The sequence below is a fragment of the Fusarium mangiferae genome, assembly GCF_900044065.1.
Source record: "Fusarium mangiferae strain MRC7560 genome assembly, contig: FMAN_scaffold006, whole genome shotgun sequence".
Taxonomy (NCBI): domain Eukaryota; kingdom Fungi; phylum Ascomycota; class Sordariomycetes; order Hypocreales; family Nectriaceae; genus Fusarium; species Fusarium mangiferae.
In genome coordinates, this window is record NW_024573926.1 from 2015195 (window position 1) to 2039789 (window position 24595).

The 24595-nt window shown below is 48.0% G+C and overlaps 11 protein-coding genes and 1 non-coding gene across 12 annotated transcripts; 9 read left to right on the top strand and 3 right to left on the bottom strand.

Annotated features, from left to right (window-relative positions):
- Positions 1-2: 2 nt before the first annotated feature.
- Positions 3-2150, top strand: FMAN_03400 (uncharacterized protein; the record flags this gene model as incomplete). Its single annotated transcript, XM_041832214.1, has 2 exons — positions 3-387; positions 460-2150. The coding sequence occupies 2 exons, from the start codon at positions 3-5 to the stop codon at positions 2148-2150; spliced, it is 2076 nt and encodes a 691-aa protein (XP_041682700.1).
- Positions 2151-3367: 1217 nt separating this feature from the next.
- FMAN_03401 (uncharacterized protein) lies at positions 3368-4093 on the top strand (the record flags this gene model as incomplete). Its single annotated transcript, XM_041832215.1, has 1 exon — positions 3368-4093. The coding sequence occupies one exon, from the start codon at positions 3368-3370 to the stop codon at positions 4091-4093; it is 726 nt and encodes a 241-aa protein (XP_041682701.1).
- Positions 4094-5031: 938 nt separating this feature from the next.
- On the bottom strand, positions 5032-5934 carry FMAN_03402 (uncharacterized protein; the record flags this gene model as incomplete). The annotated part of the gene is made up of 3 exons (XM_041832216.1): positions 5032-5088; positions 5140-5605; positions 5657-5934. The coding sequence occupies 3 exons, from the start codon at positions 5932-5934 to the stop codon at positions 5032-5034; spliced, it is 801 nt and encodes a 266-aa protein (XP_041682702.1).
- A 2082-nt stretch (positions 5935-8016) lies between these two features.
- FMAN_03403 (uncharacterized protein) lies at positions 8017-9037 on the bottom strand (the record flags this gene model as incomplete). Its single annotated transcript, XM_041832217.1, has 2 exons — positions 8017-8728; positions 8916-9037. 2 exons carry the CDS (start codon positions 9035-9037, stop codon positions 8017-8019), a joined length of 834 nt encoding a protein of 277 aa, XP_041682703.1.
- Positions 9038-9750: 713 nt separating this feature from the next.
- Positions 9751-11238, top strand: FMAN_03404 (uncharacterized protein; the record flags this gene model as incomplete). Its single annotated transcript, XM_041832218.1, has 1 exon — positions 9751-11238. The coding sequence occupies one exon, from the start codon at positions 9751-9753 to the stop codon at positions 11236-11238; it is 1488 nt and encodes a 495-aa protein (XP_041682704.1).
- Positions 11239-12150: 912 nt separating this feature from the next.
- FMAN_03405 (uncharacterized protein) lies at positions 12151-13965 on the top strand (the record flags this gene model as incomplete). The annotated part of the gene is made up of 4 exons (XM_041832220.1): positions 12151-12527; positions 12576-12617; positions 12672-13776; positions 13834-13965. The coding sequence occupies 4 exons, from the start codon at positions 12151-12153 to the stop codon at positions 13963-13965; spliced, it is 1656 nt and encodes a 551-aa protein (XP_041682705.1).
- Positions 13966-14573: 608 nt separating this feature from the next.
- Positions 14574-15869, top strand: FMAN_03406 (uncharacterized protein; the record flags this gene model as incomplete). The annotated part of the gene is made up of 1 exon (XM_041832221.1): positions 14574-15869. One exon carries the CDS (start codon positions 14574-14576, stop codon positions 15867-15869), a length of 1296 nt encoding a protein of 431 aa, XP_041682706.1.
- A 222-nt stretch (positions 15870-16091) lies between these two features.
- Positions 16092-16190, top strand: tRNA. The gene is given in 2 exon segments: positions 16092-16129; positions 16147-16190. It is a non-coding gene; the product is annotated as a tRNA-Leu (tRNA).
- A 613-nt stretch (positions 16191-16803) lies between these two features.
- On the top strand, positions 16804-18057 carry FMAN_03407 (uncharacterized protein; the record flags this gene model as incomplete). The annotated part of the gene is made up of 3 exons (XM_041832222.1): positions 16804-17177; positions 17232-17570; positions 17679-18057. 3 exons carry the CDS (start codon positions 16804-16806, stop codon positions 18055-18057), a joined length of 1092 nt encoding a protein of 363 aa, XP_041682707.1.
- Positions 18058-18408: 351 nt separating this feature from the next.
- On the bottom strand, positions 18409-19319 carry FMAN_03408 (uncharacterized protein; the record flags this gene model as incomplete). The annotated part of the gene is made up of 2 exons (XM_041832223.1): positions 18409-19190; positions 19244-19319. 2 exons carry the CDS (start codon positions 19317-19319, stop codon positions 18409-18411), a joined length of 858 nt encoding a protein of 285 aa, XP_041682708.1.
- Positions 19320-20638: 1319 nt separating this feature from the next.
- FMAN_03409 (uncharacterized protein) lies at positions 20639-22029 on the top strand (the record flags this gene model as incomplete). Its single annotated transcript, XM_041832224.1, has 2 exons — positions 20639-20753; positions 20804-22029. 2 exons carry the CDS (start codon positions 20639-20641, stop codon positions 22027-22029), a joined length of 1341 nt encoding a protein of 446 aa, XP_041682709.1.
- A 304-nt stretch (positions 22030-22333) lies between these two features.
- FMAN_03410 (uncharacterized protein) lies at positions 22334-24360 on the top strand (the record flags this gene model as incomplete). Its single annotated transcript, XM_041832225.1, has 4 exons — positions 22334-22389; positions 22448-22525; positions 22575-23194; positions 23246-24360. 4 exons carry the CDS (start codon positions 22334-22336, stop codon positions 24358-24360), a joined length of 1869 nt encoding a protein of 622 aa, XP_041682710.1.
- Positions 24361-24595: the final 235 nt, after the last annotated feature.

Here is a 24595-nt window from a genome sequence, read left to right on the forward strand (position 1 = left end):
CTATGCCATCCAGCAGTGTTCTACTGTTCCCGCACAACCCGTTGAGACCTTCGCCGAACTTTCCACCTTCCATGCCACGAGATATCCATCGGCGAATGTTCCCCCGTCTCAATACCACCTCAAGCCATCTCAGTACCTGTCAAACGCATCATCTGGCCCACCGATCCCTCGAACCAAGGCACAACAGCCGCCATTTACCCACGAGTACCGAAGTACGCCCGGGTAGTTCGTCCCAAAGCATGCTAGAGGTGCAGAAATCTGAAGCTATTCAGGGATCTTCCCCGCAACCCCGGAGTCCGGAGTGTGGGGAGACCCCATATTCGGTCGCGGCGCCGAGGGCCGTCTGCTCTCATGCTCGGTGCCGGTGGCCGCTTTTCAGCAAGTGTGGTGTAAGTGCTTTGAAGTGGAGAGTATATATATCTTGTTTGGGCCCGTGAGAGGGATCTGCAGTTTGTGCAGACTTGGCAACGATGCTGGGCTCTTCTCTTATTCTGGCTTTGGCGGTTGCCGTGGGCGCTGCTTCAGTACCACGAAACAGTCCCGTTGTTGAACTGAAGAATGGGTCCTACTATGGTACTCATAACACTGCGTACAACCAGGACTTGTTCCTTGGTATGAGATATGCTCAGGCACCGCTGAACGATCTGCGCTTTCGACACCCTCAGCCATTGAACTCAACCTGGGACGGAGTGCGTAATGCGACAGAGTACCAGTCCAAGTGTTATCAGTACGGGTATCCTTCCGGATCTCTTTCAGGCGGCACTGATGATTGCTTACATCTAAATGTCGTTCGCCCGTCTGCAGCAACGAAGGAGAAGCTTCCTGTCCTTGTTTGGATCCATGGCGGCGGCCTTGTTGGAGGCTACAGTGGCGATCCCTCTTCGAACCTCAGCTACATCATCGACGAGTCTGTTAAATTAGGCTCGCCCATTATCGGCGTCTCAATAAACTACCGTCTTGGAGCATGGGGCTTCCTTTGGAGTTCCGCTGTCAAGGCCGCAGGTGTTGGAAATAATGGCTTCCGCGACCAGAGACTTGCTCTTCAATGGGTCCAAGAGAACATCGCAGCGTTTGGGGGTGATCCCAAGAAGGTCACAATTTGGGGCCAGAGTGGAGGAGCACGAAGTGTTGCGTCTCAATTGACTGCCTTCGACGGCCGAGACGATGGGCTGTTTAGAGCAGCTATTCTCGAGAGTGGTACTGGCTTTCCCACGGCCTTTGGAGAGGTGGAGGACAAGGACGCACCAACCTTTGAGAAGGGGTACAAGACGCTTCTCAGGAGGACCGACTGCGATTCTGCTAAGAATTCTCTGCAGTGTCTGCGAAAGGTGCCGTCACTGGAACTCGCTCAGATCGTCGGCAATGTCTCGTTCCCAGTTTGGCTAGACATTATTGACGGCGACTTCATTCGAGATAGTCGCTCAGAGCTCGTTCGTCATAATAAGTTCGTTCCAGTGCCAATCATCAATGGAGTCGCATCAGACGACGGCGACTTTTTCGCCCAGCGTGGCATCAACACGACACAGCAGTGGGAGGCATATCTGCGAAAAGAGGGCGCAAGTAATTCTACAATCGAAGTCATTTCAGCTCTGTACCCCGATATTCCTCGTGTTGGCCTTCCTGCGACCTTCATAGGTCGCCCGTCAGGCCCATCGGCTTCGTATGGGTTGCAGTGGAAGCGCGCGGTAGCCTTTGGCGGTGATCGAGCTATGCATGCACCCAAACGAGCTTGGAATAGGAAATGGGCAAAGAGCAATGCCACTGCGTATAGTTATCACTTCGACGTTGTATCAGGTGATCGCCCAGCAATCCAAGGAGCTGGACACTCGGTTGATATCCCATTCGTGTTCCGCAATTATGAAAGATTGGCTCAGTTAAACGCCACGGAGCCGAGACCTGGGTCATTTGACGAAGTGGCTGTTAAGATGTCAAGAATGTGGATTTGCTTTGCGAGCAAGATGAACCCCAACTTTGAAGGTATGGGGGATGTTCAGTGGCCTGAGTATGAGTGGAATGAAGGGAAGAATATGGTCTTTCATATTGATGATTCGTCTGTGGTTCATGTTGAGAATGACACGTATCGAACTGAGCAGATGGAGTATTTGGATAAGAAGTTGTGGAATGTTGAGCTTCAATCGGGACTCGACTGAGGACGGGAAGCACGAAATAGTCCAAGTGATAAGAGCCCGTTCATGCCATTACTCCTACCTAGTATGAAGTTAAACTATCTTAGCCGAGGCTTCGGGTCAATGGTCTATATTCACCCTAAACCTGGTGTGCTTTTGTGAGAAGTGTAGACGGCGAGCTAGATGTCTGTTGTCCAGACCCGTGGCTCGTTAAACTTACAGAAATCTTATGACGTAGGTTTATTCATCCTTACGACAAAGAGTTCCTTTACTGAGGCGTGAAACCTTCATTGATGGTCCCGGTCAGACAAAGAATGCTCGGAAATTATTAGTACGACATGGGCCTCAACCATGTCCTTTGCCAAACACATATCCTGACAAACGCATTGTCATTTCCAGAGCCTATTGTGCACCCCACCGATGAAAACTGCAACAAGAGACAAATAATTGCTGGCCACAAGGGGAAACCTTGGACTGGCAGTCCAGGAAAATAGTACTCCATTAGGCCTTTGTCACGGTTATGCCTTAAATGATTGCTACATACTGCAACACATCCGAGATTCACACTTCACTTAGGACAAGGCGTGAGGGAGCCGTAGTTTCGCCCTTTGCTCAGTGCTCAGTTCTCGTGAAAGAACAGTTTTTCATTTCCCTAGGAAGAGAAATAAAACTGGCTTCACCTTGCACCTTTATTCATAAAAGAAGGGAAGATTACAGTCCAGGCAGTTTGGCAACCAGCAGTTCAATGTTAGCTATTGTCCGGCCGTTCAGCTTGAAATTACGGGGACAAATCATAAGATGAACAAAGATTTGGTAAGTTTGTCTGAAGTCTTTGTACATAATCATCAGCAACTAGTATTATGCAATGTTATTCGAGCTCAAAGGACAGATAAAGGATTTCTAACTGAACAACTTATTGCTCAAGCCATCTCCTGTATTCATTACCACCTGGCTCCTATTCGGTGACCCCGTAACAAACCGTAAACCAGTGTCAGCGCCAACCAGCACGGTTCTTCGCTGGTTAGCGCCTTGCAGAGGATGCAACTGAGTTTATTCAGCAAACATATAAAAAGACAAGAACTCTTGCATAAATTCTTCCTATCAAGCTTCTTAGCATCTTGACTTGACACTCACCACCCCAGCTAACTAACAACGACAGTCACAAACGACTTATCATTCCGTCACATATAACCACCCCATCCTGCTAACTCACACTTATTTTCTCTATACCGCTGTCAAAGATGAACCCCCTCGATTGTGTCCGATGTGGTATTGAGAGGCTAGATTCTTTCTCGAAGGCTGTGGCTGAAGCACAACACAACCTTCGTGGAATGCATGACTCTGACTATTCCGCAGCGCAGAGGGAAACGTTGGATGACTTGTACGAAAAGCATGGAGATGTTTTCGATCTGTTGGGCTTCTGGGCCGAAAATGATATCTCAGACTGGCGTATTTTGCCCGTGTCTCTCGCACACGGCTATTTATATTCGCTTCTGAGGGAGCTTAAAGACCTCATGCCGGCTGACCATCCGAAATCCCGATACTTCACCTTCGAGTCATCCGTTCTCAAGTTCATCACCGAATGCGAGAATACTCTCTTGCGCGGCTTTCTCCGGTGGGCCGTCGTGGAAGCTCACACGCCCTCGAGTGCCGTCAATTCCCTCCTACAGATCCATGCTGCCGCTGATGCAGTGGACTATGTGGTTCCCAAGCCCGAGGGAGATATGAAGGTGGTCCTTGTCCGCGTGACAGACGTGCCCAAGTTGGTAGATCATTGGGACCAGCGTGTTGTCTCCGGCCCAGGTGAGGAGGAAATGGCGGAAATATGCAGGTCGAACAAGCCAAACTTTCGCAGGTCTATATTTAAAGGGCTCTTTGTTCTGGCGTGGAAGGTCCCAGGGGAATATGGGGATATGTGGATGGACGGTCAGGGCTTTGCGATTCCTGATGTCCCTGAGTCGATATAGTTTTCTTGCTGGACAAGCAAAGCTGACGAAGGACTTGAGCATTGGTGAATATGAGCAGACTGATAGGGATACAGAGTAGGGTTAGTGTTGAAGCGCCTGGATCGCCAGAGCGCTTAGGCTGAGTTTTATGTAGCAGAATCATCCAAAGACATGCAGGTCATGATTATCATTCTATACCAGGTAATCATGGTCCTTGCCTCGTGAGAAATTGCAGCTAACATTGACATTGTTCAGGAGAACCTGTTCTTTGTAGAGATCCATGTGATCGATGGGTGTTCGGTTGAGTTCAGGGAAACATATTCGCAGGTTGCTTCTGACTACGTCTGACCGGTATCTCGTCATCGCTTCGCCGTACCCCTTCGCTTAAAGCAGGGCATGGTCCGATTCCACGCGATACAGTAACTCCGCGTCCCAGAGACGGGAGTGGGGCTAGCCCGAATAGTGGACCCTCCCGTTCAGCCTTAGCAACCTTATCACTGGTAAACTTAAGACTAGGGAGGTACCTACAGCGCAATAAATGAATATGCTCTCCTTTCATCGTGAAGCTGTCAATGAAAGAACTCGACACAAAGGGCATTTGTGCTGTGAATAACTGCCGAACAGCGTCACTGATCCTTCTGTCCTTGGCACGAGGGCTGTGCTTACAATCCCTGTCCCCAACAACTGTCAAAAACTTGGCACAGCTTGAGGATCAGCCAAAAAAGGCGCAGGGCTTTTCCGATTCGAGAATTCGATGCAACGGTAGGGCTGGGGCTCATTTCCCCCTAACAATTCTCGTCTGTTGTTTCGCGATCTCTAACGGCGCGGGTGTTGAGTCGTGAGTTGGGAATAGCTTCAGCCCCTACAGAGACCGAGTTTGGTATCATTTCTAGAATTAAACTACATCCAATTCATCATTAAGTACGCCTGCCAGCCTCAAACACCCCACTTCGGCTTATTCAGTTGTCCAGCTCCGCGTATGCGTACCAATCGTCCTTGAAACCCCAATTACTCCCCTATCATCAAATTAGCATCGGCCCCTTAAAAAGCTGGATCAGAAAACTTACCTGCGCCTTGGAATTATTCTTCAACCAGCAGTTCGCGTTTAAACCGTCTAATTCGTCCTTCATACGCTTCGAAAAGACGATGCTAGCGCATTTCACTCCGTTGCCGGTCTCGGCGTCTTTGTCGATCATGTTGCCGCAAGCTTCCATGCAGTCTTCAATCGTATAGGCATATATAGGCGCGTAGTCGGCAACAATACCTCCTCCCTCAGCTGGGGTGCCTTGTGCTGCGTTGACGCCGCACCACCACTTGAACTCGTAGCCTTTGTTGGTCTTGTACCGTGTCTCGTCTTTCTTGGACTCGGGGCAATCTAACTCCAGCAGGCTAACTGTATCAGCAGCTCTCGGTACATAGGGAGCTGTGTCGTTGACTGATGTACTGTTGTCGGGCGTTGGGCATGAAGTCGCGGTTGGTTCTGCTGTCGCGGCGGGAGCGGTACCAGATGCCGAGTCCACTGAGCAATCACTACTATTGACATGTCAACAAGCATAATTGAGCACGTTCAAGACTGGAGCTTACGATTTATTTGCCAAAGCGGCGCCCAATCCTCCACCTACACCTGCGCCGACAACGATAGCCGTACATAGAGCGACAAGCGCGGCGAAAGTCCAAACTCCAAGGCCAAAAGGAATCCTTACTCCATCCGATGACGCCTGCTGAGGATGATGATAACCGGGAGGGATGTAGTAATTGCCGTTATCGTAACCGGGAGCTACTTCTGGAGCTTTGGCGGCTTGTTCAGCGTCTGTATTGACCTGGAGGCCTTCGCTATCCGGAAGATGCTGTTGTTGACTCATTGCGCAACTCAGGACGATCAAAAACCGCTAATGAAACAATAAATGAAAGGGAAGAACCAAGAGACAGGCAGGGAAAAGCAGCGGATCAGTAAGGCAGGATTAAATGGGGGCGCAATTTGGAGCCTTTATAATGACGATCCCTGGTTTCAAAATGGTATTACAGGCTACGATCTGTAAGCTGACCGCATCCAATCCGCAAATCATGGTTCATTTTGGCCCCCATGTTCTCGTTGTCGTAGCATGGCTAATAATATCCCTGCGAGGTGAGTGGGTTAAAATCCCGTTGGAGTTTGGACTGCGAATTTGGAGTAAAGCTTAGGATCTGGGCAGGGGTAACAAGCTTTTTAATCCATGAATCGGATAACATCTTGGATGTCGGGTTTGGCGAGGTGATAGGGATGTCGTGGGCAAAATACTTGCTACTTGGACTTTCAGCCCTGTGTTGTTGGGGCCCTTTTTTAGGCGCCGTCTTGGTGACATCCAGAGTGGCATTTAGTGGCTCTAGCTTTTCGGGGTTGCATCGAGTCAACACACAGCCCGAATGGCGTGAGTGTCGTCAAGGGCAGCAATTTCCTAGAGTCATGAATAAGTGCGTAGGATCCCAGTCTGCAGCATAATTATGTACTGCTGAGGCATCTTGTACACTAGCAAAGTCACACAACAATTATCCGATGAATTCCTGTCGTCTATCATGGCGCTGTTTCACCCTGAACCTCCAAGGAATGCCTCATGTCAGTGCATGAGTGATTGACCAAACTCACCATCCACCCAGGCTGCTACTCTAGACAAAGTACGACGAGTCGCTGTTGGATGGTGCGGGTCTTTTTCTTTCCTCGATTTGTCGCCTGTTGCATTGTATCCATATCTCGCACAGGAAACAAATTTTACGATGTCTTCTCGCAGCGGTATTTTGTCCAAGTTCCTCATTGTTTCATAGGTACTTCGACATCGTCGATTGAGAAATGAGGTACGATGACAAGAGATTCTGCAACATACGCATAAATGACTTTACCGACAAAGAGAAATTAAATTATCCTTCCTTCAGACAAAAGGACATCACAACTGCGTTGCTGTGATCGTCACCATTACACTTCTTTGGTCGACGACTGACAAAGCCTCTGACGAAACTCCACCTCTTCCTGGATTCCATTTCTTGAAGCCATAGGCATTACTGGTCAAATCTCCTTGCTATTCTTGTGCTCCTATTTTCAATGCGGATCAAGTGAATCCTTGACCAATCTCTGAAAGGACGACACGCCCTTTTTCTTAAGTTAATTCAGGTCTCTTGTGACATAGGCATCTGCATTAAGAATCTTCTGGGCTGCATCGCAAAGATCTTTGTCTTCAGGTTGAATTTGCTTGAAGGACTGATCATTTTTATGCAAGTCTTTGTCGGTTGCGTCGTTGTGGCGATATGCTTCGTGTTGTTGATGCTGTGGTTATGGAAACCATTTAGGTTACCCTCTTTATTGCGATAGAGGAAGAAAGAGAAGTCGGCTTCTTGGTACCTGATATAATCTCCCATCTTGCTTGATCGGCTCTTTAAGTGACTAGAAGCCACCACTTGGAGAATACTGCTTGTCTCTCTAACTCGTCCATAGCATGTTCTCAGTATCAAGATGCTGGAAGAGCACGAGGTACGTCAGTGATGGCTGGAGCAGCCTTGCTTTGAGAAGGAAATTGGGAACATGGGATTTGGGAACCTTATTGATCTAATCGGTTCGACTAAATTTGAGACTTAGAGTTGACGTAGGTCGAATATATCCATTATATTACTGCCGAAAACGAGTATGGTTTTATGCATCATCGAGATTACCATAAGGCTACGGCGGTATGGACGAAATCACAGTCATGAACAAATATCTCAATGATAAACAACCTAAAGGATAACTTAGACAGTATTAGTGACATGACAGACTCTGTCTCGCACTTGAAGGCTAAACGACTTTCTAGATCTCGGTCGTGGTTCGCACTGGCAGGACGGAGAGTTATAAGGGATGGGATATCCTTTTTTGGAGTGCTAGGCTATGGCATGCCCCACGGCGAATTATCCAACTCGAAATAGCATACCATGATCACCCTCTACTGCATTCCGAGAAGACTATGTATATCAAACTTGAAGAATAGAACACGACCTGGAATTGTTCCAATAATCACCGTCGATCCAGAAACCTCGATATAACCCACAGGCTCCTGATCACCTACCCAGGGTCGTATTTCTGGCCATAGCCAGAAAATCTTGTGGTGCTTCCATAGCAACCAAGATCCATCGTCACTGATCCCGTATCCCGTCAAACTCTCATCGAAACGAATTCTGCGAGTTTCATCTTTGAACGCTTTACGAAGTGCCAGTGTGCCAACATTAGTGTGGAACTCCTTAGTGTAGGCATCAAAATTGAATCGCACCGGCGCAAAGCTGGTATCTATCTCCAGGCGACGCAACAGCAGACCGGTTGAGGAGTCCTTGAGAGTGAAATAATTGCTTTCATACGTGACAAGAACCGAATCTTTCTTGGACAGCGAGGCATGGTATACGTCGGAGCGCAATTCGAACTGGTAAAGCGACTCTCCTGTGTCGGTCAAAATCGTGAATGCCCCTCTCAGTGTTTGTAAAACCACAAACTTTGCGTCTGAGGAAACGACCAATATTCTCCGATTAACGGTCAGCAATTCAATACTCGCAAGCTGGTCGCCGCTATCAATGCTGAATTTGGATAAGAGGAGTTCTTGATGGTTATGAGCAGCCTCTTCTGACTCGGGGGTCTCAGCGTAGAGGACAAGCAGATACCTGGAACTAGGAAAAATGGACACATCAGTAGTGGATCTGATGTATGTCGTTGTCTAGTCCACCTCAAACCTTTTATCTTTTCTTGAACTGTTCGTTTGTGTAAGCGACATATACTTCGATTGGTGGGCTATGACTAACTTGACTTGACCACATAACCTTCCGTGTCGCTTGAACTTGCTTAGCTGGGACATACTCAAGAAGCTCAACGGCAAAAGCAACAGCCGTAGTAGCGGCATATCGTTGCCATCGATCACTCTTATGATAGTCCGCGTAATCGCAAATACCACGGATCACGAGATACGGGAATTTGTCCATCGGCCCTGCAGATTCCGACATTAACCAGGGTGATATTCCCATCTGGCCTAGAGGCTTAAGATATACCGAAGTCCTTTAAACTTTTTGGACGCTTAGAACAAAGAGTCTAAGTTTTATTCCCTTATCCAGGTTCGCTGATCGGCTGATTGACTGTAAAGCAGGCCACAGGTCTCGACAGATAAGCCTTGGTTAGTCACAGCACAGGCGCAGGGCACGTTAACCAATCAAGACGGCCGCTCCAGGTGAGCGTCACCTCGCACAAGTGATGTGTGCATAGCCCCAGGCTGATTTTCCAACCAGATTTCACTATATGTATATTTCCATCACCGCCCTCTATTTCTTCCGAAAGCACAACATTCCTGCTTCGCTGAGTGCTTTTCTTTCCTCTTCGGTTCTATCGACCTATGAAGTCCCTTTTCCCTCTCGCACCTCTTGGCTTTTGTTCGTGCTGAAATCAGGCTCCGACGTCAAAGAAAATGAGCCAACCTTCTTTCAAACACCAGCCCTTGGCTGACCCCGCTGGACAGATTCGGCTGATCGAAGTCACCTCCAAGCCTCATAAGCCTCTTGAACTGTCCCTCAGAACTTAGCATGTACATCAAGCCCCCGAGTACTATGCCATCTCATACACATGGGGAGAAAGCGGCTTCAACAAAGAGATCATCATCGATGGCCACCCGATGACGGTGACTGAGAACTGCCACTATGCCTTGATGCAAGTCAGGGATCGTTATCCATCGCTTCCTAGAAAGCCTGTCTTTATCTGGATTGATTCCATCTGCATCAATCAGGGTGATAACGACGAGAAGTCATATCAGGTTGCCATGATGGGCGATATATTTACCAAAGCATCCAAGGTACTGGCTTGTGTCGGGCCTCACCAAGATAACAGCCAAATAATTCGCAATTCCTTGAACAGTATCAAGACACTGAGTCCGAACCTGTACTACCGTGCGGAAACAGGGTTTTCAGGCCCCGGAACCGAGGACGATTATTTTCTTCACCAGGATTTTGACAAGTTTGAAGAACTGTTCCTCCTACAGTCGCAACTTTCAGGCCGTGAGTTCTATACTCAATTCAGGCACGCCTTCTCTACTTTTGCCAATCGGAGATACTGGAGACGGCTTTGGATCATCCAGGAAGTCGTGGCATCAACCAGAAACGATGGTCAGTTAGAAATACTTTGCGGCTTGGATAGCTTTTCAAGGTCCGAGATGGGAATATGCGACTTTATCTGCCGAGCGACCTACAAAGAATCGAATATGACTTCGTGGGGCCAGGAGCCAGTCTCTAGAGAGGAACTAGGTTTGTATTGTTGCCGATTTGTCTTGGCCTCACACGCATCATCACCTATACCAGCTCATATGCTACTCGAAAGGTCAAAGCCTTTCGGATGCGCAAGACTAGAGGATAAAGTCTTTGGAGTATTGCCCATGATCCAGTGGCCAACAGGTGTTCCACCCGTTCAGCTTGTTTATGAACCCTCTCCGATTTTAGACCTAGCGCAGTTATTCACCAGCATTGTGAAATCGCCGAGGACAGATATATGGGCGGTTCTTAACGCATTGGAGCTTTCACACGATCATAAGCTCTTGAGGCCCCTGGTGGAAGCGAGACTGAAGAGCCTGCCTCAGCCCCTTGGTCGTGGCAAGTACCCACCGATGTCATTCAAATTCAAATCAACTTTCATGACAATATTTCAAAACACTTGCGGTCAGCTTTCTGCCGGTCTGGTTCGTAATCCTTATCAACTTCCGAAAAGTTCCGATCAGATTGAAGCTGAATGTAAAAGGGCTCTTGAAGGAACAATACAGCTATTTTGCGGTTCTGAAATCTGTGCGTTACTCTGCTGTGATGCTCAAAAAGGCGACAGCATCATCAAGGTGCCAGTCATTGGTGAATTACTGGTGTTGAGGCGCAGTGCGGAAGTAAACGAGTACAACATTGTTGGCCAAGGTCTGTTGCTTTCTAATCACGAACTTCCATCTTGTCGTTCAATGGTGTCTATAGAAGACGCGCTCAAAGATATCCAGACATATGGGGAGGATAGTTTCACTTCCTGCTGTGAAATAGAGGCTGAGCCCATCGAGTTTATAGTGTTGGAGCGGCAGGATCGCGGAATCGAGGGGTCACGCATTGAGGGGAAGAAAGTGGAGAGGTTGGCTACTAAGATATATGGCACAGTCAGGTTGATCGACTAGCTCTAAAGACATGTTTTATGATCAAATTTAGATACTGCGTGGTATGATGCATGCGAAGAAGAGGGTAATAACGCGTTGGTAGGTATGTTATGATATACTCTTCATATAGCTGCTACAAATATAAACTTTGCTTAAGATGTCTCTATCCAGTTACATCATTATGCCTTGACATGTTGAGATGACCTAGGATCTTCAATCATGATATTTGCAAGATATTCAGAGGCTTCAATCATGTATACATCCCGACATCTCTCCGACAGTAATCCTGAAAGCGAGGACCTTACAAGATCAAAGCAATCCGGAGGCGTAAATGGGAGACTATTCGCCGTCAGGATAAGCACTATAAACGTTTAAATGAAGCATGAATGCATTTCGTGTGATGCGTCACACGCATACTTCTTTGCATGTCTCTTTGTTTCACCGCATTCACATCCATCGTGTTTGATCCTGCGCCTTCATCCTTCAATCTCGATCCTGGATCCTTCACTTGGCGAGCCTCGTCATGACGCATCTTGTAGCCTAGAGCCAACGTCGATCTTCGAAAGCTGAGAACTAAAGCTGGGCGCCAAGGCGTTGGCCCCCAAGGCAGATCTCGTTCTCTTGGCCAACGCCTAAGTCCACTGTCCATTTCAGGCGAAATATCCCGCTAGCGAGGCTCAGCTGTTGAGCCACGGATTAACGCGTCTTGGAAATGGGGACTTGGTTGGGCAGTGGAGTCTGGGCTGTTCCGTCTCTATGTACGACTAATCCTTGGCTTTTGCCGAGAAACATAGCCTTGGATCAACAAACAAGGCAGTGCTTCGATGACGGACAAGTTGGCTGAAAGTCCTACAAATTTATGCTTAAATAGGATGAAGAATATCCCGAGTTTTAGAATGTTCTATACTGCATTCTCGTATCAATTCCTTCATCATGAAGTTTTACACTGTTTTTCTGAGTCATCTACTTCTCCAGGCAGCACAGGCCTCAACTTTACCAAAAGATGTCTTCGCTGCTTTGAAACCTAGAGACGACCTCAAGAACTCAAACAGCTCCAAAATAGACTGGTCAGAATGTGACTTGGACTTTGGAGATAATTCAACAAACAGGCGACAGAGAAATTATGACTGCGCCAGGCTCTCTGTTCCTCTGGACTACACGTCTGCAGGCAACGGCGAAACCATCAAACTTGACCTGATCAAAGCCAAAGCCAGCAAAGAGCCCTATCTAGGCAGCGTTCTGTACAACCCCGGCGGCCCCGGTGGTTCAGGCGTCGAGGCCATCGTCTCGTCGGGAATGGAACTTGCCGCGTAAGTTACATCCGAAAAATTACAATTCAATGCTGACATGCATCACAGAGTTCTTGGCGGACAATATGATGTCATTGGATTCGACCCCCGGTAAGCTCAGCCTCTTCCTATGCTTGGTGTTATGTAAAACTAACAGTCATTCAGAGGAACTGGTCGTACAATTCCTTTCGTCTGTAATGGAACGGGCTTTGGTACGGGAACGAATCTCACAACTGCTAAAGGTCTTCGCCGTAGAGAGTTCAACACAATTCCGCAGGCTGAGACCTGGGATATTGTCAGAAACCAGACTTGGGAGCTCGCTGGTAGCTTGGCGGAGAATTGCTATGAGAGTCGACAAGATACAGGGCGTTTTGTTGGTACGCCTTTTGTCGCGAGGGATATGATCTCTATTGTTGATGCATTAGGTCAAGGACCTATGCTTAACTACTGGGGTGTTTCTTATGGCACTATTCTAGGCCAGGTTACTGCCTCCATGTTCCCTGAGCGTATCGGCCGCATGTTGATTGATGCCAACTTGAAAGCAGATGACTATGCGGTTACAACGTGGATCAACAGCATGAGAGATGCCGAGCGATCACTTTCCAACCTTTTGGACGAGTGTGTTGAATCTGGAACGGAACTCTGCTCTCTTGCAGACTACCACGGAAACAGCACAACAGGCGAGAGCCTCCTCACAGAGTTTAGAGAGATGCTGGAGGGTTATCTCAATGGAACCCTCCCCAGCGGGGATATCGATGAGGAAGATCTTCCCAGCGATGATCTGAATCTGCTCATCATCACTTTCAAAAACCTCATCTTTGGAGAACTCTACAGCCCTTTGTCTTACCCCAGCATCATCAACCGCATCGAAGGTCTCTTCAACAACAACGTCACAGCCATGTTCGACATGAGGAATGAGAACCCGCTCGAAAGCGAGTGGAATATTGCCGCTGAGTTTGTCACCAATGGCATTGCATGCAGCGACTCTTCATTCCGAGTTGAGGACCAGGATGATTTATTTTCCATCTTCCAAGCTCATCGCGCTGAGGGATCTTTTTCTGAGCTCGGAACTGTTGCGAGACTTTTCTGTGCGCAGTGGAAGTTTTCTGCGACGGAGCAGATTAATATCAACAAGTTGAGGAATGTGAAGACGAAAACCCCACTTCTTATCGTTAATGGACGATATGATCCTGTTACACCTTTGAGTAGTGCTTGGGGCGTGTCCGCTCAGTTCCGAGGAAGCCGAGTCGTGGTTCACGAAGGTGTAGGCGTAAGTATCCCCTGCACACCAGACTGATGAGGAATCTTTGCTAACTGAGAATTATAGCACGGACTGATGGCTCACCCATCGAACTGTACGCAAGAGATTGTCAAAAACTATTTCGTTGATGGAGAGATGCCCAAGCTCAATACTACCTGCCAGCCTGATGAGCCTGTGTTTGAGTATGCAGCACTATAAGAAAAAGGGTCCAGAAATCGAAAGAGAGACACCGCTGGTGACTTTGATTAGATGTAGAACTTCCTGGTACATACTTAGCTTTAACTCCAGACTTGATTTAACTCAATTGTATTAATGCGTCCCAATTCTTATATGTTTGCCTTGACTAGTATTACAATAAAGTTTTGCCGTATTTTTCTACTATTTCCTCCTATAACCCTGTCGACTCGCCTATAGTTCGCCTAGACGCCCGTTTCTAGATTCTAAATTTTCGGAAGCCGTCCCCGAGAGTATCGGAAGGGCACCGGTTAATTTCTTTAGGGGAGAAACGTCAACTATCGCGAAATACCCTGTACAGCGGTTCTTCACTATTAGTTTGGCAATCTAGTCCAATGAATAAAAATTTGGCCTTTCCTTAAAGTCTCGCCATGATGAATTTATGCAAACTGTTGGAATTTGGCTTAAGTAGCGGCCTCGGTCTAGCGACGATGGTGTAAGCAAAGATGGATGACATGACTCGGGTAAATGTCCGGAGGATTCAGCATGAATAATCCACAACTCCTCCACACTATATGACTCCTCTATTCCTCTCATCATCACTTCTTTAACGATCTGTATCACAAAACAAAATGTCAAAATCAATTTTATCAGACTTGGTGGATCAGCATCGGCCTGACCTCCAACCGTTGGAGGAGTTGTACAAGCATCTTCATCGCAACCCCGAGCTGTCCAACCAAGAAGTCGATACAGCTGCTACTATAGCCAAACGACTTAGGGAGATTGGCCCCGAAGATCTCGTTATTAAGCCTCATATTGGTGGCCATGGCTTAGCTGCCGTTCTCCGCAATGGCGATGGCCCCACTGTCTTACTTCGTGCAGACATTGATGCTCTCCCGGTCAAAGAGACTACAGGTTTAGAGTATGCAAGCACAAAGCGCATGATTCATGCTGCGAGCGGAGTTGAGAAGCCTGTTATGCATGCTTGCGGTCACGACATGCACATTGTGACATTGCTAGGTGCTGCAGCAACTCTTTTCTCGTCCCGAGAATCCTGGGCTGGAACTTTGGTGCTGGCATTTCAGCCTGCTGAAGAGCGAGGTACTGGTGCACAAGCAATGGTGGACGATGGTCTTTACACCAAACATGCGGTTCCAATTCCAGACTTCGTTCTGGGGGCACATGTGAGACCATTACGTGCTGGAACTATCGGTACACGAAGAGGGCTTGTTGCCACGAGCGCAGATAACTACCAGGTCACCATCCACGGCAAAGGTTCGCATGCGAGTATGCCTCATACTGCAATTGATCCCATCGCTATCTCGGCCAATGCTATTCTGAAACTGCAAACGCTTGTCAGTCGAGAGGTTGACCCAGCTGAGTCAAGCGTGGTAACCGTCACGGGCATCCATGCTGGGGATGCTGAGAACGTCATCGCAGACTCAGCCGTTCTTGGCGTCGATACCCGATCTACCACGGTCGCTACCCGAGAGCGCCTTCTAAAACGCATAAAAACAGTGATCGAAGCAGAATGCTCGTGCGCCAATGTCCTCAAAAGTCCAGAGTTTGAGCAAACCCGGGCTTTTCCTTTGACGATCAACGACGAAGCTGTCACTAAGAGAGTGGAAGAGTCATTTGCTGCGCACTTTGGCGAGGGGACTGGGAAATATGACAGGGATATGCCGAAGCTTGCTTTTAGTGAGGACTTTTCGATCTTGGCTACTGCTGTTGATAGACCGTATTGCTTCTTCACGTACGGATGTGTTGATGGAGAGATTTGGGATAAGGCTGAGAAGGAGGGGACTGTTGCGCAGAGTATTCCTGCAAACCATTCTTCCAAGTTCGCTCCGGTCATTCAACCAACGCTCAAGACTGGGTTGGATGGGTATGCATTAGGTGCTCTCACATTTTTAGCAAAGAGACAATAGGTTACAGGCTAGTTGAGCTGGAAGACAATATCTATGACTACTGCGTAATTAGCCAGGCAAGATTATTGAACTAAAGCAAGCTGACCTATGAGTGACATTAGTATTTCTTAGTCACGGTCCAGAAGTGATGCATAATAGAGAGATCCAGATGTTATACCATGACTCGACATTTTGCACTATGTATAGGTTAGCAAAACTCAATCGCTTTCATCCAATAGCATCGGTGAGATGGCCGAGTTGGTTATGGCGCCAGGTTAAGGTTAACCTTAACACCAATTCCTGGTGGAGCAATCCTCCTGGGTTCGAGTCCCAGTCTCATCAGATTTTCCTTTTTGATTCTCCTGGAGGCACTCTGGATAGGAGCAAAATTTTTTCCAAGAAAAGTACTCTATTTGTTACACAGTGATAATCGTTTTCACCCCAAGTTATGTAGTATAGAGTAGTTAAAGTCAATACTTCTCACTAAGGCCCCTCTCTCAGCCAATTAAAAAACTGAATTGAAGACCTTGAATGAATTAACTTTACCCTTCTCCCGTACTATTCGCGATGCGCGAAGTACTGGTAAGTCATGCAACGCGTGACCTCGTTGGCTAACACCACTGACAGCACAGGAACCCTGCTCACTGCAAATACGAGTTATGCGGGTCTTCAGAGACAAGGACTTCAACTCATATTATCAGAGTCACGGGCTCGACGACTTCTTATGAAATATTGTAAGACGATGACTCTGAGCCTCCAACGTCGACGAGACCCCTCTCCCAGTTGGGTCCTTGCAGCTGGGACTTGACGAAACCAGGCCAAGCTCAACTGATGAAGGCTATGTTGGCATATGATTCCAATGACCCCATTGCGAAGGCTGGGCTGGGAGAAAATGTCAGGGGAGTCTTTCGCTATCGTAGTTGCACGATACTAGAGCTCCTTGAAGATCCCGTCAATGGACCACAAAAGTCTTCGCACGACTGGCAGTCCTCATCGTTCTCAGCTTGCAGATTCCTCTTGGCCCGTTTCACATCTAGCCATTCTCCTCGTCGCTACACCACCTTGCGATCACAAGGCATGCTCACAGACTAAGCGAATCTACGTGGCCTTCAAGGTCTTGCTTGCACTTAAGCAACTTCATCTTCCAAACCATGCGGAGCTTGTGCAGCCTCAGGGTCTCATTGCGCTATATGAATGTGGACATGGGATGCTTGAGCATGCGCATGTGACTCTTAACTCAGCCTTCACAATGGCGGCAAGGCTGGACGTTGACCTATCGAGCATATTGACATCGTTGGAGTGGAGATTGTCTCTCATGCTCATATATAGGTAAAATCCACACAATATACGAGTTTGAGTGTCAAAGAACTAACAACATGACAGCTTGGTTGCCTTGCAAACGCTGCACAGGAAGCACAATTGGATACCTCTCGCTTGCCCTCCGGATCACGATATGGTGAGGGCTATTAAGCATAACTTTGCAGTCTTGAGAACTCCAAACGGGGTCCCGAGACCTGAAATTGCCTCTCAGCGCGTTCTGGACCTTGGTAAAATTGTGTCCCAATGTGGCCGCATCCTGCAGCACGTTCACGACTCGAAACGTAACCCTCGAACTGCAAACCCACATTGTGAATTAATTGTCGAGGTTGAAAGCTCTATTCCTCCTTTCGGCGAGGATGCCAAACACGTGGATCTACGTCAGTCTTCACGACTGCCCACGAGGTAAGGCTCTAACCCTTAATCTGTTTCCAATACCCAAGTATTTACCTATTCTGGTAGCTGCGCTTTTGCCCACATGTTGGAGATGGATCACTCATGATTTCCCCATAGCCCAATCCAAAGGATCGAGCTGGTGATACCCGAGGCTGAGAAATTAAGCCAGCAGATACAACTTAATATGAAGCGAGTTTTCATACGCCAGTGTTGTGCAAGGGCTAGTGTCGATGCACAATTTAGCTTTGCCAAGAATCCCAGTGAAGATGAGCACCAGAAACATTTCTCACTATTAAGATTGGTATGTATGCTGCATAATGTATTGGTTACACTCAAAATAGCCTGTCCTGGTCGTTATGATGAAAGTATTGCCTCTGTGATACCAGAAATGAGAAGGATAAGCAAGAGATGGCCTGCTGCGGGTGAGTACTTTACGTTGCCTACTCAGGACTGGGAAGTAACTATTCTTAGAAGAATATGTCAATCAGATTTGTAATCATATTCAGAAAAGGCAGCTATCTAAGGACTGAAGTACAATGCTCGGATATGCCAGTGATCTCTAGCGCGGTGAAAGACTGGATGATCATTTCAGACGTTACAGGATGGATTTCTGAAAACTAAAAGTGATAATATTTTCGGCGCGCGCATCTGGTTTAGTCTCCTCGTCTTCTTTTACAATTATATCAGTCACAGTGAGAGTCAAAGGGGGGCAATCCTGAAGTTAGTAAACTGTAAGTCAGGATGTTTGAAATATATACAAGAACTATATTACTGTATTGCAAGTTTATATAAAATTGAGGCTCTCAACTTCGTATTTCTAATATATACCTCAGCTCGAACCTCCACGTTACTCTGCCAGGATCACGTCAATGGCAGTATAACCCGATCCAAAGTCCCCACTAGCATCACCAAAATAGCCGTTCTGAGAACCATCCACATAGAATTGAGAGAACGGGATTCCACTGTTAGGTCGCGCGCAACTTCCAGTGGAGGTGCATGATCCATTCGGCGCAGTGCAAGAAAGGGTGCCGCTGGCAGCACGTGTGCATTTCAAGGGAGCGTTCTGAAAGTTATCAAAGGGGCACAGGACAAGCGGCCCAAGAACACCCGAAGGCTTGTAGTTCAAGCAAAGGTAGTTGTTGTTGGTGCCTGTCGCGAGTTGGCCGTTGGCTGCGAGGGTGAAGATCAGGGTCTGGGTTGAGTCGGATGGTGTGAAGGATAGGGCGACGAATCGTGTGTCGGTACCGTGGAGGGTGAGGTCAGCGGCGGGTCCGGTGCCGACAATAGAGCCGGGTGTGTAAGATGGGCCGGCGGTGGTTGTAGTGGAAGCTTCCTCGGTGGTGGTAGCAGCCTCAGTAGTTGTAGTAGCCTCGGCGGTTGTAGTAGGAACCTCATCCGTGGTGGTCGAAGCAGCCTCGGTGGTAGAAGCCTCAGTAGTGACAGTAACCTCGGTCGTGGTAGTGGGAACAGCTTCAGTCGAAGTAGTTTCAGCCTCGGTTGTAGAAGCCGTCAAGGTCTCACTTGAGTCGGTGCTCAAGGTCTCAGTTGCAGAGGTCAACGACTCAAGGACAGAAGTCTCAGAGGTGGCGGTAGTTGATTCAGCAATTGAAGTTGCGGCCGTAGTTGTACCTACGCAATTTGTCAGTATCCATGAGTCCCCCTACATATGCCTAGGTACTTACGAGCTGGCTTGCAAACTCCAGCTTCAACGACCATATCAGCCGCAAAAAGGGCCAGGGCAAAAGATAAAACACGCATGATGACAGCTGAGCGAATGTTAACGAGAGACAGACAGCTTGATGAGACAGAACGGGGAGAAACACGTCTTGGCATGGGGATGGGCTTGGTCTTAAGTAAATAGTGACGATCTTCCGATCTAGACCCAGAAGTTCCTGGATCGAATCTGGTCCATGAGGGCTATCATTGGTGATAGTTTCTGGCTAATCGACGCCACATTCAATAGTCTTGCCGGGCTACCAGGGGATGGCAGTTTTTAAGAGGACACCGTTGGGAGGATCCACTTTGGGAAATTTGTTGTTCTTTACGTGAATAGTCAGCTGTGACAGGGGATCAAGACAGCACGAAAGGGGTCAAAGATTATTAACTATCGCCGCTGGGGAATAACTGGTAAAATAATCACCGATAGTATCGTCGTTAAAGACTTTGTGGGCTCTGTCGCAAACTGCTAGAGCAGTAGGTCTTGAGAAGCACGACACGATCACGCGGAAGTTGCTGGACTCACACAGAAGTAATTCATTTTGAGGAACCATGGGCAGACAAGGCAGGTTTTTTATTTCCTGATCGTTAGTGTTTAGATTGCTAATAAACCACTTCTCTTATCACTTTTCAGTCTTGAGTGTTGTCATCAAGGTCATGAGCATTTTCTAATATTATACTGTGATCGTGAAATGCAGTAAGCTATAGAGGTCTCGACGATAAAGTCTTTCGGGGTAGAAGAAAGATAAAATTGATTATATGAATCTCCCCTGCCATAATATTCTCCTCGTAAATCACATCTGGGCTAATTGAGATCACTTATAAAAAAGCCATAAATTTCTATATGAATGAAATGATAGTTGATTACCCTAAAGCAGTGAGCCAAATGTGTTATCTGCAGTTGAGACTTGTCGCTGAGAGCTTCACACAGAACTTAATTCATCACCCTATACCCCACCATTTGGGAGTTTCCGAGCACATGATCTCATAGGCATTTCAGCGACAGGGAACACATCAAGACAGACAGCAACCCCAGAGTCCAATTTCCTTGGAGGATATTTGCCTTGGCAATCTCCTCTTTCCGGGGATCTGGGTGACGACGCCATTAACGCCTCACATCTCTCCCCGTCAAATAGCGCGAAGCATTGAGACGTAACTTGCCGGTGGCTGAGTCTCCAAGATCTCCAATGGATGTGGCCTCTGAAGAATGCCAAGAGGTTTTCAGCTGGGCACTAGTGAGCTGAAACAACAAGGGTCTAGACCCAGAAAATGTTGAGGACATACAAATAGTCAGATTACTCCGCTTTGATCATCCCTAGACATCTTCAAACCATCTACTGCCATCGAAATCTACAGACAAAATGGGTGAAGGCGGCTATATCAACCTCGTCAACGGTACGCCGTACAAATGGAAGCGGACTCAGCAGAATAGCTATCAGATGGAGGCCTGGAGCTTCCCGGAGTCGATCGATGCAGGTAAATCGACCAGACTTTGAGACATAAATTGAGATCTGACCATATCTAAGGCAAAGTTCCCAGCACTTATGTTGAGTTTGACCATGGCGTTCTCAAGAAGCGTGGGGATACCAGCGGATCCGTCACATACAGCTTGGAGGGCACCAAGGCGACCTTTTCAATCCACGTTCGCGATAAGCCTGCAAACATCTGGATCCAGCTCGACGGCCTGGAGGCGTTGAACAATCCTCGCGGCTCAAAGATCGAATTGGGATGGCAGCACGACGAGTGCGTCACGTTTGTACTCTCTGGAAAGGAGGGCAACTTTCACTCTTCGAACCCGCCTACGGATTGGATGCAGAAGAACAGGAACATCTTGGGCCATCGTCCATTATCGCAGATTTGTATGCTGGGCACCCACGACTCGGGCATGTCGACTGTATCTCACTGCGATGTTCCTGGCGGTGTCATTGACCCGTACGTTCTGTGCCAGTCTGTCTCGGTCCTGGGACAGCTTGCGCATGGTGCTCGATACTTTGATCTTCGACCCCAGTACTCGGGTGGTCATCTGTGGACCGGCCACTATACCGGCAAGGTTGGAGGTCGAGGTGAATCGATTTCTGACATTATTTCTGCCGTCAACGAATTCACCAAGAAGAACGGCGAACTCATCATCCTGAACTTTTCGCACTCCCTTCAAACCGACACCGACGAATGGCGAGAGTTTACCAAGCAGGAATGGCACAATCTCATGAAAGAGCTCCTCAAACTGAACCACTTGTTCATTGTCGAGGACAAGAACAAGGCCAAGAACCTCACTCAACTTAAACTTGATGATTTCATCGGCAATGGCAAGGCAGCTGTTGTCTGCGTCATGGAGCAGTGGGACCTCGACATTGGCGACTATGCACACAAGGGATTCTACAAATACGAAGCGATGAATGTTCGCAACGAGTACTCCAACAAAGACGACGCTGTCGTTATGGTTAATGACCAGCTTGAGAAGATGAAGGGCCACATGTCCGCCAAGGATAAGCGTCTTTTCCTGCTTTCTTGGACGCTGACCCAACAGGCGCCTCAATGGGATGGCGATGTCGTCACTTTCGTCAAGGTTGCACCCAGGTCTTTGAAGCCGATCAAGAAACTGGCTTATACCTGCAACAAGGAGCTCTTCACGCGACTTCTGCCGGAAGTCAGTGATAAGTCGTTCCCCAACGTTGTTTACATTGATTACTTGGATAATCAGGACTATGCAGCTTTGGTCGTTGCCATCAACGACAAGGTGTTCAATAATTAGGTGGTTGGATGGGATATACGCTGGTGGCTGCCTATATTAAGCCGTACGTTTCAATAGCAAATCCTGCTTTAAGCCTCTGATACAACTCGCCCCCAATCCTCAGCATGTAATTCGTCGCTCGTATTCTCCACGCAGATCAGATCAGATCACGCGTCCCGAGACTCCGAAGTACGTACAGTAGATCCATGACTAACACCGCTAAATCGGTCTCCGCGGTGGCCGCCTTATCCGAGAGTTTAAATTCCCCGAATTCCTGCATCAACTTCAAACCTTGTCAGTTTCTCATCGTCATCACTCTTCAAAAATGAATAATTTCAATAATGAGAGGCGGTTCTTTAACTATCCTGAGCCCCAGGAGGGGTAAGCATGACGTTGCGTGGTGGGCGAATCATGTGCTGACGTTTTTTGCTTATCGCAGACCTCATGTGCCCTATGCTATTGAACGAAATAGAAATCCCGTCTTGAGAGGACCTTTTCTTGTTGCTGCTGCTTTTTTGTAAGTTTTCATGAATGGCATGAGAATTTTTGAGTTGCTAACGGTGTAGGATGGAATGGATTCGGTTTATTCGTGAGACTGCTTGGGCTAATGCGGGTTTCGCTTCGCTCCGGAAGATCCGGACTTATCTTGAGCATTTCGAGCCTCGCTACGATCCAACTGTCGTGCCGATCGCGCTCTCTGAAGCTGAGGCTAAAGAACGCGGTGAGAGGGTTCAGATCTCGGCTTTGCAACAGGCAAATACTTCGCAAACATTAAATTCGTCGAAATTCTACTCGGCAGCTGATTATCGAGCTCTCTATCTCTCTGGGGAGCTTACCCCGGTTGATGTTGCCAAGGCAATTCTACCTCTCGTTGAAACAGATGGCCCAACACCTGGCCGACACGCTCAAGGCTGGAGGGAGCTCAATATTGAGCGTATCATGAGAGCCGCTGAAGCCTCAACGGAACGCTATAAAAATAAGCAACCCCTCGGTCCCCTCGATGGCATCCCCTCCGCTATCAAAGATGACTATGATTTAGACGGCTACTCCACCACTCTCGGCTCTCCAAGAGATTACACCGAAACTCCCAAGGATGGAGAATCAACTACAAGCTGGATCGTACGAAAACTCGAAGAAGCAGGCGTTGTCATTATCGGCAAACTCGCCATGCACGAGTTTGGACTAGGTAAGCCCCGTATTCTTATTCTTATTCCCCAAATCGACTGACGCTTATCAGATACGACCGGAAACAACCCCAATCAAGGAACGCCGCGTAACCCCTTCAATTCAGGCTATTACACCGGCGGAAGCTCATCTGGTCCTGCGTACGCTGTCAGTTCTGGACTTATTCCGCTCGCGTTGGGAAGTGATGGCGGTGGCAGTATTCGCATTCCTGGATCGTTTTGCTCCGTGTTTGGGTTGAAGCCTACGCATAACAGACTTGCTTCTTGGCCTGGTGCGAACCACTCACCGACATGTGCTGTCCAAGGACCTTTGGCTGTTGATATGCAGTCGTTGGCAGCTGCGTACGAAGCCATCGCTGAACCTCATCCTTCAACGCAATTTCCACCTTTGGCTCTACAGCCTTCACCGCCTGTTACGAAAGTCCTCGGTATCTTCGATGCATGGATCTCACGCGCTACACCAAGCGTTCAGTCTTTGGTTCGCGGGCTTGTTGAGTCTTTGGCTGCTAAGCATGGATACACTCTCGTCCCGATTGAAATTCCTTTCCCTGCCGAGGGTCAGATGGCGCATGCACTTACTGTTCTGACTGATGCTTCGACATTACTCTATGATACCAAGGGTCTGACGCCTGCTAACAAGATTTTACTTGCACTGGGAAGGACTACGCCTTCGACGGATTATTTGTTGGCTCAGAAGCTGAGAGGGATGTTGATGCAGCATCTTTCGTATCTTTGGAAGACATACCCTGGCATGCTTATCATAACCCCCACCACCGCTTGCGCCGGTGCACCTATCCGCGGAGGAAAGTCGGAGCTATCCTATGGTGTTAACGACGGAAACTATACACTGCAAAGCATGGAATACGTCTGGCTTGCTAACTTCTGCGGTCTTCCCGCTATAACCGTCCCAGCTGGATACGTCGTTCCCGAAGGTAGAAAAGACGCTGGGGAAGTTGCTGATAGAGACACGGAGGGTAAAATTCCAGTTGGACTTATGGCTACGGGAGAGTGGTGCAGCGAAGATGCGCTGTTGCAGTTTGGCTTTGATGCGGAGGCTGCTGGACAGGACCTTCGAAGCAAACCGCCGAATTGGGAGGATGTGATTGAGAGGGCTAAGGATGAGGCTAAGATGAGTAGGGGACCACGCCGTGCGACTGGAAGTGAGTAGATGTGAATGGGAGAGTGCTTAGAGAGAGTAGTCTAGTTTGGTGGGGAGGGAAGTGGGAGGATATATCCTAGATGATTTATAGAGTTTATTCCCGTTGTCGCACTAGTAAATTTATAAGTCGCCATATCTTGTAGGATTCAACTGCAGCTTCCTTCTTTGGCAAGATCCTTGGCGCCTTGCATAACTCCGCACCTTTCAGTCAGCTCACGTGTTTTGAGGCGTTTACCATCCTTCG